Source organism: Tenrec ecaudatus, chromosome 2 (genome assembly GCF_050624435.1).
Source record: "Tenrec ecaudatus isolate mTenEca1 chromosome 2, mTenEca1.hap1, whole genome shotgun sequence".
In the NCBI taxonomy this organism is placed as follows: domain Eukaryota; kingdom Metazoa; phylum Chordata; class Mammalia; order Afrosoricida; family Tenrecidae; genus Tenrec; species Tenrec ecaudatus.
Genome location: NC_134531.1, coordinates 122223693 through 122243685, shown reverse-complemented (window position 1 = coordinate 122243685; position 19993 = coordinate 122223693). Strand labels below are relative to the sequence as shown.

The 19993-nt window shown below is 35.8% G+C and overlaps 1 protein-coding gene and 1 pseudogene across 2 annotated transcripts in view; one reads left to right on the top strand and one right to left on the bottom strand.

Annotated features, from left to right (window-relative positions):
- The window catches only part of DMXL1 (Dmx like 1), a 159502-nt gene that overhangs the window by 26548 nt on the left and 112961 nt on the right, over positions 1–19993 (bottom strand). The window contains exons 31-35 of one of the 2 annotated variants that reach the window (XM_075541421.1): positions 18635–18720; positions 16816–17017; positions 14210–14327; positions 7127–7189; positions 1606–1692 (exon numbers count right to left, since the gene is read on the bottom strand). In XM_075541421.1, the coding sequence (XP_075397536.1) occupies positions 1606–1692; positions 7127–7189; positions 14210–14327; positions 16816–17017; positions 18635–18720 (556 nt within the window). The remainder of the gene's footprint in view (positions 1–1605; positions 1693–7126; positions 7190–14209; positions 14328–16815; positions 17018–18634; positions 18721–19993) is intronic. The other variant, XM_075541420.1, reaches the window with a different exon arrangement.
- LOC142441550 (small nucleolar RNA SNORA2/SNORA34 family) lies at positions 8773–8884 on the top strand (annotated as a pseudogene).

Sequence of the window (19993 nt, the reverse complement as noted above, 5' to 3'; positions counted from 1 at the left end):
CTGCATAAAAACTTTGCTGACAAACTCAGCTTATACATGAGTATATATGGTCAATGCTTCCACAAGCTCATAGACATCTCTAAGGAGAATCTTAAAAAGCTAAGCAGTAGATAGAAAACACATTGGTTAAAAAATTAATTAAAAATTTAAATACATTAAAATTACCATATTAAGGTAAGCATTTAGAACATAAATGTCATAATGAGATATTTCTATGCTAACGTTATTATTTTATATGTTAATTATCTTTCAAAAATATGTTTTATAAAGGAATTTAAATTTGTTGAGCACAATAATTTTAAACCCAATGCTACTGAGTTGAAGACTGCTTCATAGGTGTGGTAGTTACATAATCTGGTGTCATTTTGAGGATTCACAGTAAAGGGGTGGTGTCTAGCCTGCCAATCAGATCATAGCCAATAAGGCCTCTGTGTGGTCATGGCCTTCTCCCGAGGATTTTGGGAACTCCTACATTCCTCCTTGGAAGTGGGAGACATATTCTCTCTCTCTCTCTGAGCTACATGAATCATGTGGAGACCCCTCCCAGTGCTGAGATGCCTCTACCGCCACTGGATCCACAAGACTTTTCACCCACTGGCCTGTAATCTTCCTGCATTCGGCATCATTACATGTGTTGCGTGAGTCTGAAGAAGAATTTACAGACTGGTACTGGACATATGGATTAATATCGGATTAATGGGCTTGGACTGAACTAGGCTGGAATGTTTTCTTAATGTACAATTGTTCTTATACATAAAACTCTTTCTTATACACATATGAACCTCCCTGGATTTGTTTCACTAGTCTACCCAGACTAATACAATAGGGTTTCTTTCCTTTAAAAAAAAATCATTATATTAGGGGCTCTTACAGCTCTTATCACAACCCATATATCCATCCATTGTGCGTACTTTTGTACATATGTTGCCATCATCATTTTCAAAGTATTTTCTTTCTACTTGAGCCCTTGGTATCAGTTGTCCCCTGGTCCCCATACTACCCCTGCTTCACAGGGTTTCTAAGACCATCCTTCTTTCTCCCTCAGCGTGGCTGGAGGCAGGATGCTCAAACTGCTGAGCTTGCAGGTAAGCAGCCCAAACACATAATCCAATGTGCCATCAGGCTCCTTCTTAAAGCTAGAATGCAAAGACGGAGACTCTCCATGAGGTGCAGATAAGCCTTTGTTTGATGAGTATATTCAAGGTTGTTCTTATATTTGATTAAGTTAAAGAACTTTCAAAATACCCACCAAAGGAAATGAAAACCCTTTTTATTCCGATTGGATGCTAGAATGTATTACATAAATTCTACAGATTACTGAATATACTTGGTACTTCCTTACAAGAAAGCATTTTCCTTACAAGAAAGCATTATTATTTAATTATACACAATTACACAGTAACTTATATCATATTATCAAATAATATAAACATTTAATAAAGTTAAAAAACAGGAGTGATACTAAAATTTAAAAGTTAGTCTATCAATAGAAATACTGATAATAAAATTGAGGCTAGGTATTTTCTAATTATGAAAGAAAAGTGATTAAACAAAAAATAATAAATAAAATCACTAAAAAAAAGAAAAAAATGTCTCTGCACTCACTCTATTAACAGCGAAGGCAGTAATGATATCAGATTCCTTATGAATAATTCTTGCTTTACCACCAGGATATCCCAAATCTGCTTCTATCTAAATGGAGAAAAATAAAATATAAACAGACAGTGATTATAATACCCAAAATACATGCTAATCTTACACATAGTACATATGTTTAAAAATTTTCAGATATTTCTACGCTAATGGTACTATTTTATATGCTAATTATCTTAGAAGTTATATTTTGTAATAGAATTAAAATTTTTCAAATCTATCTTTCCACATTTAAGTAGTTATATAACACACAATTGGTTAATTAGTTAACCTTTGAAGTTGGAATGAACCGACTTTAAGGATAAACATGCAACTAAGAAATTACATTAACCTTGCTTTACTCTTGACTAGAGAGTAGTACAGTAAGATTAATTTACCAACTATTATAACTCCTTAATAATGTTACAAATATGAAAAGGTCAGATATTGAATATTTTAGTCTTTACAAACCTCAGGGTCACTGTGTTTCTCTTTGTTTTAAACAGCCCTTTTGAAATGGAAAGTTTTTTTTTTCTCATGAACTCTAAACTTAGCCCATGGTCTGCACTATATATCTTTGATCTAAAATAACTTTCAATTCATTCAAGAAAACCAGAAATTTTGAAAGGAATAGCAATTTTTCTGAGCCAGAATCATTTTAGTAGCTGAATAAATAATAATTTGGTATACTTTATTGTCAGGTTAATATAATCAACCTCCAGCTTACCTGTGAAAAGTGGTACACATTATCTTTCAACTTAGAATACTATTTAAAATCATTTTATAAACAGATAAAATAATGAAGCAATCACTAGGTGTGGAAAAATGTTAATGTAAGATATAATTTCAGCTTTCACTGCAGTCTGAGTGACAGAGCGGGAGATCAAGGTGACCTACTAGTTTTCAGGCCTGCTAAGTGGCTGACTTGTGGAGATGGCCAGCAGTGAGAGACAGAGTGGCTGTGGGTAGGAGTATCGAGAAAGTTCTATGTTGAAATTCAGGGGGAGGGAAAATTAGATAATGACAGATGCAAGTCTAGAGTTCAAGAAATTAATTTGGCTATACTTTAGTTACAGGCTATGGATAAAACTGAATGCCAAGAGATAATCTAAAAAAATAGTAAATATACGGAAGAAAAAGCTTAGAGATCTAAATTTAGGGGAGATATGCATTTCAAGTATAGGGGGTAAAAAAGACAGAAAATATGTTTTTTTGCTTGGCTGATGAGAATAAGTGAAGACCCTAAAACAAAAAGTCAACCCACCCCAGCTATCTAGGAGGGAGATACAGATTTCTTTTTATTAACCACCTATACCAAAGTCAGGATCAGAGAAGATTTGGTCTTAGGTCAGGTTACTGTTGAAGGAAGGATTGCAACATTTCTGCATATAAAGCAGAAGTTACACTTGCAGTGGAAAGACTAGGCAAAGTCTCAGCAGATAAATTTGACAGCAAGTTTGTTGAAAGGGAAAAAGTGTGAATCGGAAAAACAAAATTCACTTCAGAGCACTTTACTTAGATTGCAAGCTAACTTGAGAGTTGTGATTTTACTCTAAGTGAGGGGAGGTCACAAGGCAAAAGAGTGAGGGTGTTTGTAAGACTAACGGATGATGGAATCTGAGCTCGGAAAGGAAGAACGTGGAAGCATGATCTGGTAAAGTTAGACACAGAACTTGGTACGTGCTGCGAACTAATTTGCTAACGCTCATACAACAAAAATCACACTTAAAATTCACAATGAATATGATCTTAAATATTTAGCATATTTAAGGGCTGAAGTCATGCATTGTAGACTTTTATTCAATTGGCTTCTTAATGGTGAAAGACTAAATGTTTTCTCCTAAGATTAGTAGGAAGACAGGAATATCTGCTCAGTGGTGGAATGGAAGTTCTGACCAGTGGAATAAGGCAAGAAAACGAAATAAAAACATCCAGATTGAAAAGCAATAAGTAAAGCTGTATTTTCAGGCAATATACTAATTTAGAAATATATATTATAAAAAAAATTGGAATAAGCAAATGTAGAAAGCTTGTAAGAAAGAAGATCAAAATACAAAATTTACCATATCTGCATGTACTGGGCAATTAAAGTAAAATTAGAAAATACTACTTACAATAGCATCATATGTAAAATACTCAGGGATAAATATGACAAAAGATATGTAACACCTATGTAAAATATACAAAATAAGTGTACCTCTGAATAAATGGAGAAAGACACCATATCTATGTGTTGGAATCTCAGTATTGACTCCTTCTTTTTATTATAAAAATGCATATAAACTTGCGACCAGCCAAAAGGCTAAAACAATTTTACAAAGAGGCAAATCTGAAAGACTTACATTATCTCACTTCACGATTTACTATACAACTGCCATAATCAAGCTAGTATTGTATTACACAAATACATCAGTGAAGCAAAATGTGGAGTTTAGAAATAGGGCCACAAATGTATGTCCAGTGAATTTTGACAAAGGAGCAAAGAGACCCCGGTGGATGGCTGAAAGGACTGTCTGGGTGATGCTGATGGTTGCTATGGAGTTGGTGCCATCTCATGGCGTGCTCATGTATTAGGGGCTTCAAAACGTTTGTAAATAAATGCAATCAAAGGGTAATGCAGAAGCTATGGATAGGAGTGGTAGCGCAAAATGCATTTGCAGGCCCCCACATGCATTAAGCCTCTAACCAGAGTCAAGAGATGTGAATGGCCTTCTACCAGAGCACTGGAAAGGAGATTATGGTAGAGGTAATTATATTTTCATTTGATCTCCCTTTTGACACGTTTTAAAGCTGTTTCAGTTTTTAATATTTTCTTCCTTTTCAATTAAAGTTTTTCTATGTTTTGTCTAAGCATTGTTGTCTTTGTTTGCTTCCTGCTTGTGAGTTGCATAATTTTCAGTATATGAGATCCAGGACAGGGAGATTTATAGAGACAGTAACTGATTGATACTTGCCTAGGGGCACAGCAGGTGAGGATAGGGGAGGGGGCGAAGGGGAGTTAAAAACAATAAAATGCTCTGAAATTGATTGTGGTGATAATTGCACAAAGTTTCTTAATACAACTGAATGATTAAATTGTAGGATATGTGAAGTATATGCTAATAAAACTATTAACAAAAAAAGACAGAATTTTCTCACAAACTTTGAATCTCCCTTGTACAACAGAGGGAAATGTTGTCTAGTCCTACTCCACCTTCAAGATAACTGGTATGCAGAACTCCACTGTTGTGACTACATGCATGTATTCTGGGTGCCTTCCAACTAAAGGGATTCATCTTCCAGCACTGTAAGGAACAACACCATTTTCATTGATGAATTTCCAAAAGTAGATCTGTAGGCCTTCTTAGTTTCGATGTTCTCCAGAAACTTGTCCACCCTAAGTGACCCAGGTAATGTTTGAAAACCAGTAACAAGAGTTTTCAGTATCATAGCAACATGCAAGGCATTATAGAACAATAATTGAGAGATGGGTGGAACCAACAAATACACCAAACCAAAAACCAAACTCACTGTCAACATGTCAATGCCAACTCACAGTGAGCCTACAGGACAGAATAGAACTACCCTGTGAGCTTCTGAGACGGTAACTATTTACAGGAGCAGAAAGCTCTGTCCTTCTCCTGAAGAGCAGGCTGGTGGTTTTGAACTGTTGACCTTGCATATCACAGCCTACCAGGTCCAATAGATACACAGATACAAAAAAGCCCCACCGAAAAGTCCCCCCAAAACATCGAAACATAAAGGGGAACTAGGGATCTTTTGCAGGGGGGATGTGTTTGTGTAACAGATACATTTATTACCCTGACTACAGTGATAGTTTCACAAGTGTATATGTATGACATTTACCAAGCATACACTTTGAATATGTGCAGTTATTCTAAATATAACATATATAATAACCATCACCCAGTTGTCAGATTGTCATACTGTAATGTCATGCGTATTGCTAGGATGCTGGAAGCTATACCACCAAGATGTCAAACACCAGCAGAATTACCCCTGGTAAACAGGTTTCAGCAGAGCCTCCAGACTAAGACAGACTAGGAAGAAAGGCCTGGAGACTTGCTTTTGCAAAATAGCTAAAGAAAACCTTATGTATCAAAGAATATTGTCTGACACTATGACCTGGGTATTAAAGAGTATTGTCTGACACTGTGACCTGCCACCAGAAGGAATTAACTGATGGAGGACATCATATTTGACAGTAGAGGGTCAGGGAATGTAAAGAAAAGAGATGGGTTGATACAATAGCTGCAACAATGGGCTCAAAGGTAACAATAATCATGAAGCCATCACAGGGTCAGGTACTGTTTCGTTCTGTTTTATATGGTGGGGGTGGGGGAGGGGAGAGGTTTACCATGAGCCAGAGTCAATGCAATAGAAACCAACAACAAAATACCTTATCAAACTATTTTTTTTAATTGTAGCAAAGGACTTGGGAAATTCTGGATAAAAATAGCTATGATGTTAATCTAAAAATATGAATGACTAAATTGTGATATAGCAGGGAACTGACTAAAGAAATACAAGTCAATATTATTAACATCTGATAAAGAATGCCAAAAGAAAATAACCTCTGGATAAGAATTTCTTGTAATGTATAAATGGCAAAAAATAATGATTATGTACGCAAGTTAAGTTTATTAATAGATTTAAAGTTTGAGTAATTTTCTCTCAAAACTTCCAAAGGCCATTAAAAATGCCCTAACTATGGATCATATATAAAGAAAACCTTCTGTTACAGTGAAATATATTTAATTACTAAGTCAGTCTTTTTCTAACTAACTGCACAGGATTATTTTTCCTGTTTTACTAAAATATTCCTTTGGGGGAAGAATAATAAGTTGAAATTATGCAGCCTTAAAAAAATCTTTAAAAAATTTTACCACTAAAATCACTTTGCTGGTAATACTTCACAGTAAATGAACTATGCCAAATATGCAAAACAGGTTAAATTTCTTATCTAATAAAGGCACACTTGAATAGGCTATCATATGGCACTTAGAAATTATTTTATAACTTACATACACAATTACACATTCTCATAAATTTATGTAACCTGCCATTTTCAAGTTCTCCAACTATTTGTGCTTACAATACCCAGGCATTGACCTATATTTTGATACCTACCAATAAAATATGTACTATATAATAATAATTGTACTACTGTAAGTAATTCCTATCATATATATCTTATTTTTAAAATACTTACAGAAATGAAACAATACCATTGCATAATAATTTTTAAAGTGCTATTGTAATTATATTTATGAAGAACTTTTGCCAAAATAGAATACATTCAACTCTCTTTAAAATTGCATTCTCTTATTAAACAAAACACAATTTTCAAAATTGTAATGGTTAAGCTGTTTAAAATATATAAATAACAATTTAATTCCATTGTAAATATTCCAGGCCAAAACTAATTGGCAAACACTTTGCTTTTCTCCTTAGAGAATGCAATTTCTAATTTCAATTGAATGCTATTTTGTACCTTATTGACGTTTGGTTCCTCCATCATAGAATTTTTGATGGTTTCATTGTGGTCCTCTAATGACTTAATCAAAAAAGAATAACCACATGACAAAGAGCAAAGGCAAGATATAACATGCAAAACATGGGTCTATTTAAAAAATTATATTTTAAACAAAATTTTCTAGAAAATAACACTAAACTGAGATATATTTTGAATTTCATAAAACATAATGCAGTATGTATGGGATGGATGGTTAGGGGATTGAGAAAGCATAATCTCTCAGAATTCAGTAACCACCACTGTAACTTTTATTCTCTCTCCTCAGAAATTTTTAGTCACTTAATTTCTTTAGAAATATTAAGTTAACAGGAAATTTATCAAAAGAACACATTTCAAAGTTATTAGTGCTGGCGTACTATTTCTTATACATTACGTCCTATTTTCCATGCTATTTTATCCCTCAGGAATACTCGATTAGAAAGTGCTGACTTCTAGGTTTCTATTTTCTTGGCTTGCTAGAAATAGTCATAAATAAATGCTTCGAGACACAGTTCCTTCTTAAAAGGTGTTATTAAAAAACTGTAACTCACTGCTGTCTCGTTGACTCTGACTCATAGAAACCCCATCGAACAGTGTTTTTGACGCTGCACTTTTTCAGGAGCAGCCTACAGCAGCTTTTTTGCAGGGAACAGCTGATGAGTATGAAGGGGATATTAGCACGTTCTAAAGAAAGGGTGGATCAAGATCTTTATTTTTTCTCAGAGAAAACAGAAATAAAGAAATTGGAGACAAAGATAGCAGATGACTGAAATTTGTTCGGAATGACATCAAACTCTCAAACCCAAATCCACTGCCACTGAGTCAATTCAGGCTTGTAGTGATCCTATGGAGGATGTGCCCTGAAGGTTTCTGAGGCTGTAGATCTTTACAGGAGCAGAAAGCCTCATCTTTTTTCCCTTGGAGCAGTGAGTGAGTTTGACTGCCACCAGGAAATGACACAGGCATAGTATATTTGTAGGCATTTATACTTAATTTCTAAAACTTGGTGAGCACTCTAGTTAAAACTGTGTGTATCAATAAGCCACTTTTTTCAGGAAAGGAACAGACGTGAAGATATATCATGAGTGTAAACGTAGATGAAGAAATTATACAATTTAACTTTTAAACACAAAAGGGGGCGGGGAAGACAACACAATAGTTTGTACATACTCTACATCATCTCCCATCCAAATGTGTTGTGTGCTTTTGAGTTGATTCTGACAGCTAGCGAGCCCATGTGACAGAGTAGAACTGCCTCACGGAGATTTATAGGTTACAGTCTTTAAAGGAGCAGACCACCAGGCCTTTCCTCTGCAGAGCTTCTGGTTGGGTTTAAATTGCCAATCTTTAAGTTAGTAGCCGAGTGCCTGTTGTACCTCCAGGTCTCCATATAAAATATATCTGGTCTGTCATATATCTTATTTCTTAACAATCTCAAAAAATAGAAAAATCACTGTATTTGGATTCAGACTTTAGCATAATTATCATTTTTTACTGGTAAATGTATTTTATTACACAAGAAATATACACCTCAAGGAGCAAAGACATTGTATGCTTTATCCTAAAAGCTTTGTGATGCTAGCTTTTAAAATTTAGATGATAATCTAACTTGAATTAATTTTTGCTTGGCCCTGAATCAAGGGCAGCAGTTTGATGGAGCTGTTGGCTTCAAGCAGGAGCCTAAAGAAATGCCTTCCTATGGCCTGGGGCCGTGTCAGAACTTGGGAATGATCATTACAATTTTATAACAACAATAGATATAGGAGAAATTTTAAAAGAAAAAATAGGCTAATTTCCCAGGAAAAATTAAATATTTTTGTAATACTGCTAAAATGTTATGATTTTATTTAATTCCATCCAACTTATATTTTACTAAAGCAAATTTTTCTTTTCACATTTTTCTATTTTATCAAAAAACCAATATAGCTTTAAGAGTATCATGATCAAGAAATAACGAAACAAGGAGAACAAATTACTAATAATTAGCATTAAGTATCTCAGGTTTCAACGATTTAAATCTACTACTTAAAACACTGCAAAGTAAAGGGTGTTATACTCATTTTCAAGCTAGAGAAACAAGAACTCAGAGAATTGTGAAGATAGTTACAAATCTATGTACACAATTTATTTTCATGTTTTTATGAAATTAAAATAATTACAATATAAAAATAACTTAGGTGGGTAGACCCTCACAGAAGAGCTATATGTAAGGGATGATAAATTCAGGGTGAGGAATAGCACTGATAAAATACTTAACTATCCTCTAGGTCTTTAGTATTTCCTCCCCTTACTATTACCGTTTTTACCTCATTAATGTTAGACCTCCATATGTTCATTTGTATAATCAAGACTATTCAATGAATTTAAGTCAAGATAGATAACCCTTCAGAAACAGTAAAGGGAGTAATGATTCCCTGAAGGTATGGGAAGAGGTGAAAGGGAGGGGCGGAAGGGGAAGCTGAAAGCATGGGTAACTGTATAACACCCCTCGAGAGGAGTGAATAACCTAACTGTAGGTGAATGGATATTGGATGGGGTAGGATAACCCCCCCAATAATAACTATGATGATGATAATAATAATAACACATAATAAGGTTTCTTGGGGGGGTAGGGAGGGAATAAAGGGGAACTGATATTAAAGAGTTCTTTCTTCTTAAGAAAGAAAATGTTTAGAAACTGATTGTGGTAACAATTCAATTTGGTAACTCAATGTGGTAGCAAACAAATCTGGAAATTCTCTTAAAATATAAAAAATTTGTTTTGGCAATGTGTGGATGTGCTTTATACAATTGATGTATGTATATGTATGGATTGTGATAAGAGTTGTATGAGCCCCTAATAAAATGTAAAAAAAAAAAAAGGATTCGTATTACCAAAATGTTTAAAAGTAATAATAAAATGTGACTGAGATCCAAAAAAAAATTTTTGTTTTGGAAAGGATGAATAAAATGATAGGATTGAAAAATGTACAGTTACATTTATCTGCTATCTTTAAGCATTCTGGTTTGGTTCTGTATTTCCCTTCCCTTTCCAAAGTCAACAAAATTATCCCTTCCCTAAGTCAACCAAATAATCTAGATACACCAGCTTTTAGTTTCACTGTGAGAATTCATTTCTCAAAAGTGCTACACGTATCACTAAAAGTGCTAAACTGATTATAAACACACACACACACACACACACACACACACACACACACACACCAGGGGTACCCCCCAAAACAAGAATTAAACTGGACGGAGCAGAACTCTTGTAGTACACATTTTTCCTGGTAGGCAAGATCAAGCAACTCGCTCTCGTTAGTGCACCCAGTGGCATCATCTGGGAAGGTTCTCTCTGGTCACTGTGCATATTCTTGTAAAAGCAGTTTCACTCAAAATTCGTTTTTTGTGTGATAGTGATTTCAGAGAACAGTGTGTGACTATAAAATTTTGTTTCCTGCTCAGGAAAAATGCCACAGAAACTGCTGTGATGTTGAACACAGCTTACAAGAACAGTGCTATGAGAAAAACTCAAGTGTATGAGTGGTTTTCTACTTTTAAAATAGGTGAAATGCTGATTTAGGGCAAACTTCATTCTGGACATCCATCAACTTCTCAAATGGATGAAAATGTTGACTTGTAGTATGCTTGGAGTTTGTTCCACCAGGTTGGACTGTTAAACAAACTCTGTTTAGAGGTTCTGAAAAGATTGTGTAACAGAGTGCAACAAAAAAGGCATGACTTGTGGCAGATGGGAGACTGGTTTGCCACCACAACAAAGCACCTGCTCACGCAGCCATCTCTGTGTGCCAGTTTTTGGCAGAAAACAGCATGTCTCTTGCCCCATGCACCTTACTCATCTGACCTTGCTCTGTGTGACTTCTTTGAGTTTCTGTGAATGCAGAGGGATTGGAAAAGACAGCAATTTGACAACATAGAAAATGTGGAGAAAAAAATGAGGGAGATGCTATCAGCCATCCAAACAGATGAGTATGAAAAATGTTTCCAACAATGAAATTGCAGATTTGACAAATGTGTTAAGTATAATGGAGAGTACTTTGAAGTGATAGCTTGCCTTATAAAAAAATTAAAGTACATAGCTTTGGGAGAAAATTCCAGGGTTTTTTGGGGGGGATACCCCCTCATATATATGTTTTCCTTTATTAACTATACCAATTAGGCATTCAATTAAAAAAGGCTTACAATTTTATCAAATTAGCATATTTATACTATGAGGTATACCAGAGAAATAAAAGAGAAACTCAATTTGCAATATAGAACAATGCAGCAATACTTTTTATACTAGTTTAAAACACTCTAATTATACTAAATTATTTTAGACAAAGATAAATTTAAAATCAAATAAGAAACAATATCTCACCAGTAGGCATGTTACTAGACTAACAAAATTAGTCCGACAAGCTTACTAGCATACTCTTTGTTAAGTTACTACATTTTTCTTGAGCTGTTACGCGCTGGGCTACGGTCCACAACAAGGTTGGCAGGTGGAAAGCGCTATCTGATCCTAGGGAGAAAGACTGGGCAGTCTACTCCCATGAACAGTTACAGTCTGGGTAACCCACAGGGGCAGTTGTACCTTGTCCTAATGAGTGACAGTGAGTTGGCACTCCATGGCAGTGAGTTTGTTTGGTTTTTGTGCGTGGTAATTCATATACTAAATATTTGACATTTTTAAAAAAGGTTAAAAGGCAAATGCAAGTCAAAGGGAATGTAGGACAGATGAACCCCTCAGGACCAGTGGTGAAAGTGGCAACACCGGGAGGGAAGGGAGTATAGAAAGGGGGAACCCATCTTGAGGATCTATCTACATGTAACCTCTTCTCTGGAGGATGGGCAACCGGAAAGTGGGTGAGGGGAGATGCTGGGCAGTGAAAGATAGGATAGAGTAATAATTTATAAGTTATTAAGGGCTTGTGAGGGAGGGGGAGCGGGGAGGGAGGGGGGAAGGAAAATGAGCTGATTCCAGGAACCTAAGTGGAAGGTGAATTTTGAGAATGATGAGGGCAACAAATGTGTAAGGGTGCTTTACTCAATTGATGTATGTATGGATTGTGATAAGAGTGGTGTGAGCCCCAATAAAATGATTTATTATAAATAAAAAAGAAAATAATAATAAAAAAATAAAAATAGCAAAATATCAAGCTATTGCTGCTTGATATATCCTCCCTTTAGGTCTATATGCTTCTGAACGCAGGGTTTCTATTGCTCAACCTTTGCCCAAAGAACTGTGCACACTGATTTTTACCACATTAAATCAGCAGTTTTACCATTCTTAAGAGGCTCCAATTGTGTGTATTTTTTTACTGCTCTACAAGTTTTTGGAAAAAACAGAAGGCAAGAACCGGCTAGAGTTGGATGGGGAAAAGATTCAAACGAAATACTCAAGACACTTGGTACTCTCAAAGAATGAGCAAGTGTTGTGAAGGAAATAACAAGAATTTCTGGTACAACTTCTTTGGTCTTTTTGATACCAGTGCAGTTTTCAATTTGTTTAAAGCATCTTCATACTAAGCCCTTAGGATAGATAACCACCACGATAATCCAATCACCATACCTTTCTGAGCTGATCTCTCTACATTGAATTCATTTTAACGTCTTCCCAACCTTCCTTAAAATGCTTGCTCTATGTAAAAACGGTTATTTTATTTTGGACAGCCTTTCTGCAAACCCCTTGCAAAGCTGCAATGATTTGGTTAGATTTCCACTAGAATATTGTTTAAAATTTCTCAGCCCTGACCTCAAACCCAGTTTTAACCCTGGCCCTGAAACAGCCTTTCTTTGAAAGCAATCTAAGAATAAGACAAGTAAGTGTATTACTGCGACAATGTGTATGTAGCCATCCACTGACTGCAGAGACATGTTTAACATATTTTCTTTGGAATAAACTCTGGTATGTATACACTGGAGTCCTAAAAGGAATAAAGTTCTATTTGCCTATGTGTTAATTTTTCAGCCTAGGTTTAAAACGTTCTCTCAAAGTACAAAAGATCAAGTCTTCTAAGTCAACAAGGACAGAAGAGCCAGTTGATCTCTTTTAGTGCGGGTTCCCTATTCGAGAGTTAATCGATCCACTAACAGTACCTACAATGCTTTTGCAGAGATTGATTGAGAAGCATGTGCTGATCAACTCCCAGCTGAGGTCAACCAAGGCTGGTTTAATAATTCCTAATCCTGTTTTTGAGGGAACATAACTAATTCAAATAACAAATCAACTTTATTTTGTTTCAGATTGGATAACTTGGAAATACTTGCATGCTCAGCCTAAGATTAAATAATGGTGTGTGTGCTTGCTGCATTCTCAGATTGAAAACAAGACACATGGAATTCTTTTTTTTCAATGTTAGATGCCACCTTGCTTTTTGCCAATTTGAATAATAAGAAGCATTCTATTTTTTTTAAATAACAAAACTTTCTCAATGAAGGAAATCATAAATTCAAGTGCAAGTTCCCCATATCAAAGTAGTAATTTTTAGTAGAACTGAACTAAATGAAGAAAAATAACCAGTACAACAGCAATATAAAAATATAATCAAGTGTGATTATAAAGTAACTGGAGTTTGTAAAATTTCACTAATTTAAACACATGCAGTAGAAAAAGAGAAAATGTGTACATTTGAGATGTTTTCAGAAAATAAAACCAGTGTCAATTAAGCTTCTAGATAAAACTCTTTCAGCTATTATATCACAGGTATTTCCAATCTTGTCTCTTAATGATTATAATACGCACAAAAACCAAGATGTACAAAAATCTTAACTCAAGCAATATATTTAGAAAAAACAAGTCCAAATACATATTAATTACTTTCAAAATATTGTTGTACCTGTTATTTTGAATCACTCCTCTGGGCAATATGTGTGTATGCATATATATATATATATATATATATATATATATATATATATATATATATATATATATATATGTGTGTGTGTGTATATATACAAAAATATTTATGTATAGTGTGATAATTTCTCAAAATATCTGTAAAATGCAACTCATGGTTACTTAATAATATGACTTCAATCAGGAAACATTAAACAGGTTTTAACTTCACAAACCTCATTTAAGCACCGTTTCTTTGTGAATATATTTCTGATAAAGGTCTCCTGAATTTCCTCCTGCTTTACCAAGTACTGCCAAAGCCTCTTCACAGAAAGTGCCAGGTGATGTTTGGATCTATGGAGACAGTAAATTTAAGTATATACTTCAAAGATTTCTGATTAAATTGATCACATTTCTTTGAAGCTCTATATAAATGTGCATTTCAGATGAACTAAAATCAGATCTATCATCATCATCTTTTCTCTTGAGGGGTCAGATAGTAAAGACTTCAGACTTTGTGGATCACCTAGCCTCTGTAACAACAACTCCTCAACTCTGACTGTATTGGGCAAGCGCCACAACTAATATGCGAGTGAGTGGTTATGGTTGGTAATCCAATAAAACTTTTATTTGCAAAGACAGGAGGCAGGCTGAGTTTGAATCTACAGACATAAGATTTAACATATATAAGAGGCTTCCAAAAACTTCATGGAAAAATTCCATTATCTTTTGATTCTATTTTTCCATGAAATTCTAGAGGCCCTCTTGTAAATATGTTTCCTAGTTGAGATCTAGGAGAGAAGCTACACAAAGATTTGTATCTGGGCATATGCTCCATGCTCACTGCCAACTAGTCAATGCCGACTCATAGTGACCCCAAAGGACAGGGTAGAAATGCCCTGGTGGGTTCCTGAGAGTTCAACTCTTTATGGGAGTAGAAAGCCCTATCTTTCTCCCGAGGAGCAGCTGGCAGTTTTGTATGGACATGTACCAGCCCACACTTGTACTGCTCAGCAATGAGGTAAGAGCTAATGCAAGACTGTAACTCAATTATGGTCACTAAGTCACTAAGAATATTGTTTCCTTCATTTACTTTTTTTGTTTAACTTTTAAATAGTTTCATTGGCTCGTAACAATTTTGCATATGAAAAAATACTCAAAACACTATGCAGTATTAAATCACAATTATCATTTTACCAGTTAAAATTACCCAGAATATATTTTTACACAAAAATTCCACAGAACTAAAATTCTGAAATGACATTATGACTTCAATACTATGAGAAAATAGATAATTCCTTATAACATGAATTGCACAGTTGCCAGATATTTTCACAAGCAAGCATAACCAGCACAGAGTGCAAATGAACATGATCCCAACGCTGTACATTTAAGTGAACTGTGTTACCACCAAAAAACCCTAAAATCTGGACACACATTGTCGGTCTGCTCTGACCCCAAGGCAGCCATCTTTATAATCTGATACTCTTTCTTCCGGGCTTTCCCAAGAGAGACCACCTCATTTGCTCTTTTTTTTGAGAATTATTTTCTTGATGAAGAATTATATATATTGAATTATCTTCTGGTGTCAACTATTATCTCCTCCGATAGTTACACAGTTAATAGTACTGATTTAAAGAAAATGTTTTTATACTAAAACCCATCGGCCAAATCCAACAGGCCTCGTGCTTTTGAAAACAGGGTTGTGACTAGGGTCCTTCCTATCCCAGTGGCAGAGCCAAATGATTATGTCAAGGCTGTATGACCTACAAAGCTGTGGCAGTTACATAATTTTGTGTCAACCTGAAGATACATAAAAGTGTAAGGGTGGTGTTCAACCTGTCAATCAGGTCATGGCCTGAGGGTGCCTCCTTGTGGGCATGGCCTACCCATTAGGAGGGCCTGGGGAACCTCCCTATACCCTCCCTCACCTGCTTACTAGCCAGGCTGAGAGCTGCCCGAGCCCTGCCAGGTTGAAATAAGTGTGGAATCACATGACTTTACACCACCGGCATGTGATAGTCCTGCCTTCTGCAACATTGCATGTGACTGAGGGAGTTGGAAGAGGGATTTATGGACTAGTATCAGACTTATGGGCTTGAGTTAGGCTGAGCTGGGATGCTTCCTTGACATATAATTACTTTTAGATATAAAGCTTTTTATTGTATCTTATATGTCTCACCCTAATCTAACACAAAAGCCTAAATTACTTACTATTGGGCCTTCACAGAAAGTCTGCACTACAATATGCATCATAATTTTATATTGTGCTATAAAAGTTACTTAGAAACACTGCTCATTTATGCACTATCTCTATGATCAGTTACAAACTGGACCGTTGTGATTCATATGTTTCTCATATGTTTAAATGATGACAGCCAGACTTTTTATCTAGTCAATCTTGGTTTACTTACTCAAACACAGCTGAAAACCAGTTCAACAACTCCAAAAATTCAATGCCATCTTGTCAAGGCTGACTCATAGCAACCCTAGAGGACAGGGGAGAACCACCTCTCTATGTTTCCCAGACTGGACCTCTTTATGGAACTACAGGGGATGGTGGGTTCAAACTTCAGACTGTGTGGGTTGCAGCCCAATGTGTAACCACTGCACCACCAGAGTTCTTTGGTTCAACAACTAAGCCACATGTAAGCCTCCAAAGACAGATGGGTGGTGGCTGTGCTTAAGGTACACTGAATGGGAAACTAATGAAAGTTTCTTTCACAGAATGTGAGAATTCTAACCATGAACCATCACTATCCCAAATTAATTAAAGGCCTAAATATTTTTACTCTAAATAAGACTTGATCACGTTCTTAGTTAATATCCACAGGAAACTTACTTGAAAGGAGTGTTTGTAGGTTCCAGTAAAGCTTTGTGGCGAAGAATTTCAGGACCTGAGGACAACCTTTCTTCAGAGGTATGACTAGAGATATAGTTTTGAGGTGGCCCGCCATGGATTTCAAGGCGTCGGAGAAGAACTTGTTCCCAACACTGGAGGGTTTTTAGAACTGCATGGCACAGTGGTGAACTCACAGGAAGTTCTAAAACGTAAAAATAAAATTGCCTCATTTTTATTAGTAGTAATAAATTGTTTTAGTTTTAAGAATGACCCATAAAGATATTAACACACACTTTGGGAGAGGAGATGTGGAAAGGAATAAAGACATGAAAATCCAAGAGGGAACTCATCACAATGATCTACATATAACCCCTTCCCAGGGAAATGGACAATAGAAAAGTGGGTGAAGCGAGCCAGCGGTTGGTGTAAGACATGAAAAATGTATATATAAATTGTCAATGATTCATGAGGGAAGGAGGGTGGTTGAGAGAAAAAAATGAGCTGATCCCAAGGGCTCAAGTAGAAAGAAAATGTTTTGAAAATGATGGCAACATAGGTACAAATATGCTTGACACAATGGATGGATGTATGGATTGAGATGAGAGCTTTAAGAGCCCCCAATAAAACGATTTTTTTAAGAGATATGAAAATCCAGGTTTATAAAAAGGTCATAAATATATTTAAATTTGAACATAAATAGGTAGCCTAGGCCATTGGAAAATGGAGCAATCTAAGTAGAAACTAAGAGCCCTGATGGCCTAGTGAGTTAGGTATTGGGTTTTCCACTGCAGAGGTCAGCAGTTTGAAGTCACGAGATGCTCTTAAAACTGACAACAGCGGAAACCCTCAGGAAAAGCTCTATGCTGCCCTATGGGGTCACTATGAGTCAGAAGCTACTCCGTGGCAGTAGGTTTGGATTTTGAGTTTGAAGTAGAAATTACATCCTAATTCGAGAAAATTTATAACTTATAACTTATTGTTATATCAATGATTTGTGACTTTTAACATGAAGAAAGCACCTGAAGAGCATAAAACAATTTCCATATGACATATAAACTCAAGATTTGTCTAAAAACATAAAATAAAATCTAAAACTCCTTTTAAGTACTACATAATAATCACAAAACTTAATAGTATAGAGTAATCCCTCACATCTCCGAGTTCTAATCCTATGTTAAACTTTTACCTTTCATATTTACCTCCAAATAATGATGCTCATTATTTGAGTTCATGATTTTTCGATTTTAGAAAATTCATACAATTTGAGAATAAACTATCTTTGTCATTCTACATAAAATTTTTTTTTGGTTAAACATGTTTTAGAATTCATTCTAGTTATATATGAGCTTTAAAATTTCACAGAAAAATTCAACTATATTTTAATTCCATGTTTCCATGAACTGTTTAAAGCATCACTGTAACAAAACACAGTTCATAACTGAATAACTTGGTATTCAATCTTGTTTCTTTCTTTCCTATCCAAACCTTTGGCTCCTTTAGGGTTAGTAAGTTATTAGTTTTTACACTGACTTAATATTCTATGTATCTAACCCTATTTCATGCCCAATTTTGAATCAGAGTTATAAACATTGTCTCAATACAGTCAGTCACATGAGGCGGAGTCTCCTTGTTTGATCTAACATAGCTATTCTAGGGCACCTATCAGTATGAGAAGACACTTTTAAAGGTGGTTGATTTGGTTCAAAGAAACATCTTCAACAACAGGATGTCAGTGAATATTTTTCTTCCACTGTTTTAAGAAAACGAATATAAAGAGAACTAAATTAAAAGCATGGCAATATTGGCTAATGTTAATTACCTGCGAGATCATGACCTGCAAAAGGATAGAAAGTCTTCAAATTGTTGAGTACCAACTGCACCATCGCTAATCGCATCAAAGACCAACTGAAATAAAGCAACAGTGGCTCTGTTAAATATTTACTTAGACAGTAAAAAGAGTATACTGCCTATTGATCCAACAACTCAACGACTAGAAATCCACCCTGAAAATATAACCCAAGAAAACCAAAATATCTATCTACAGTTGCTCATGCTAGCATTATATGCAATAACAAAAGAAGAAAACCCTCAAAGTATTTGATTTTTATACAGGTAATTTACTTTTGAGCCATGTCTTAGAAATTCAAAAAATTAAATAAGGCCAACAGAAAATATATCAATTAGTAAAACATATTGTAATAGCTTTTCCTTTCAATAAAATGTTTTATTCCCATAATGTACTTGTTTATTTTGTACATTTCTATCTTGCCTTCACACCATTAACATACTACCTCATTTTTTTAAATATACTACCTCTTAATAAAATGCATATACCTTTTGGGGGCGGAAGGACCTTGGGCCTCTACTCAAACACTCGCTCAATGCATGAATACTTTCTTCTACTAAATTGGCATTCTATGATGCTCACCCTCCCTCCCGACACAACTGCTGAAGCCAAAGCGGGTGAACAAGCAAATGTGGTGAAGAAAGCTGATGGTGCCCAGCTATCAAAAGAGATAGTGTCTGGGGTCTTAAAGGTTTGAAGATAAACAAGCAGTGATCTAGTTCAGAAGCAACAAAGCCCACATGGAAGAACACACCAGCCTGTGTGATCCCGTGGTCCCAAAGGGATCAGTTATCAGGCATCAAAGAACAAAAAATCATATCATTGGGTGCACACCTCCGTGATATGATCTCCGAGGACAAACAGGTGCATAAGCAAATGTGGCGAAGAAAGCTGATGGTACCCGGCTATCAAAAGAGATAGTGTCTGAGGTCTTAAAGGCTTGAAGGTGAACAAGCAGCCATCAATCTCAGAAGCAACAAAGCCCACATGGAAGAAGCACACTAGACTGTGCAATCACGAGCTGACAAAGGGATCAGGTATAAGGCATCATCCAAAAAAAAATACCATAGTGAATGAAGGGGGAAGTGCAGAGTGGAGACCCAAAGTCCATTTGTCGGCCACTGGAGATCCCCTCACAGAGGAGTCTAGAGGAGGAGATGAGTCAGTCAGGGTGCGATGTAGCACCGATGAAGAATACAGCTTTCCCCCAGATCCTAGATCCTTCCTCCCGCCCCCCTCCCCCCAACTACCATGATCCGAATTCTACCTTGCAAGACTGGATAGAGCAGAGGTTGTACACTGGTGCATATAGCAGCTGGAGGCACAGGGAAT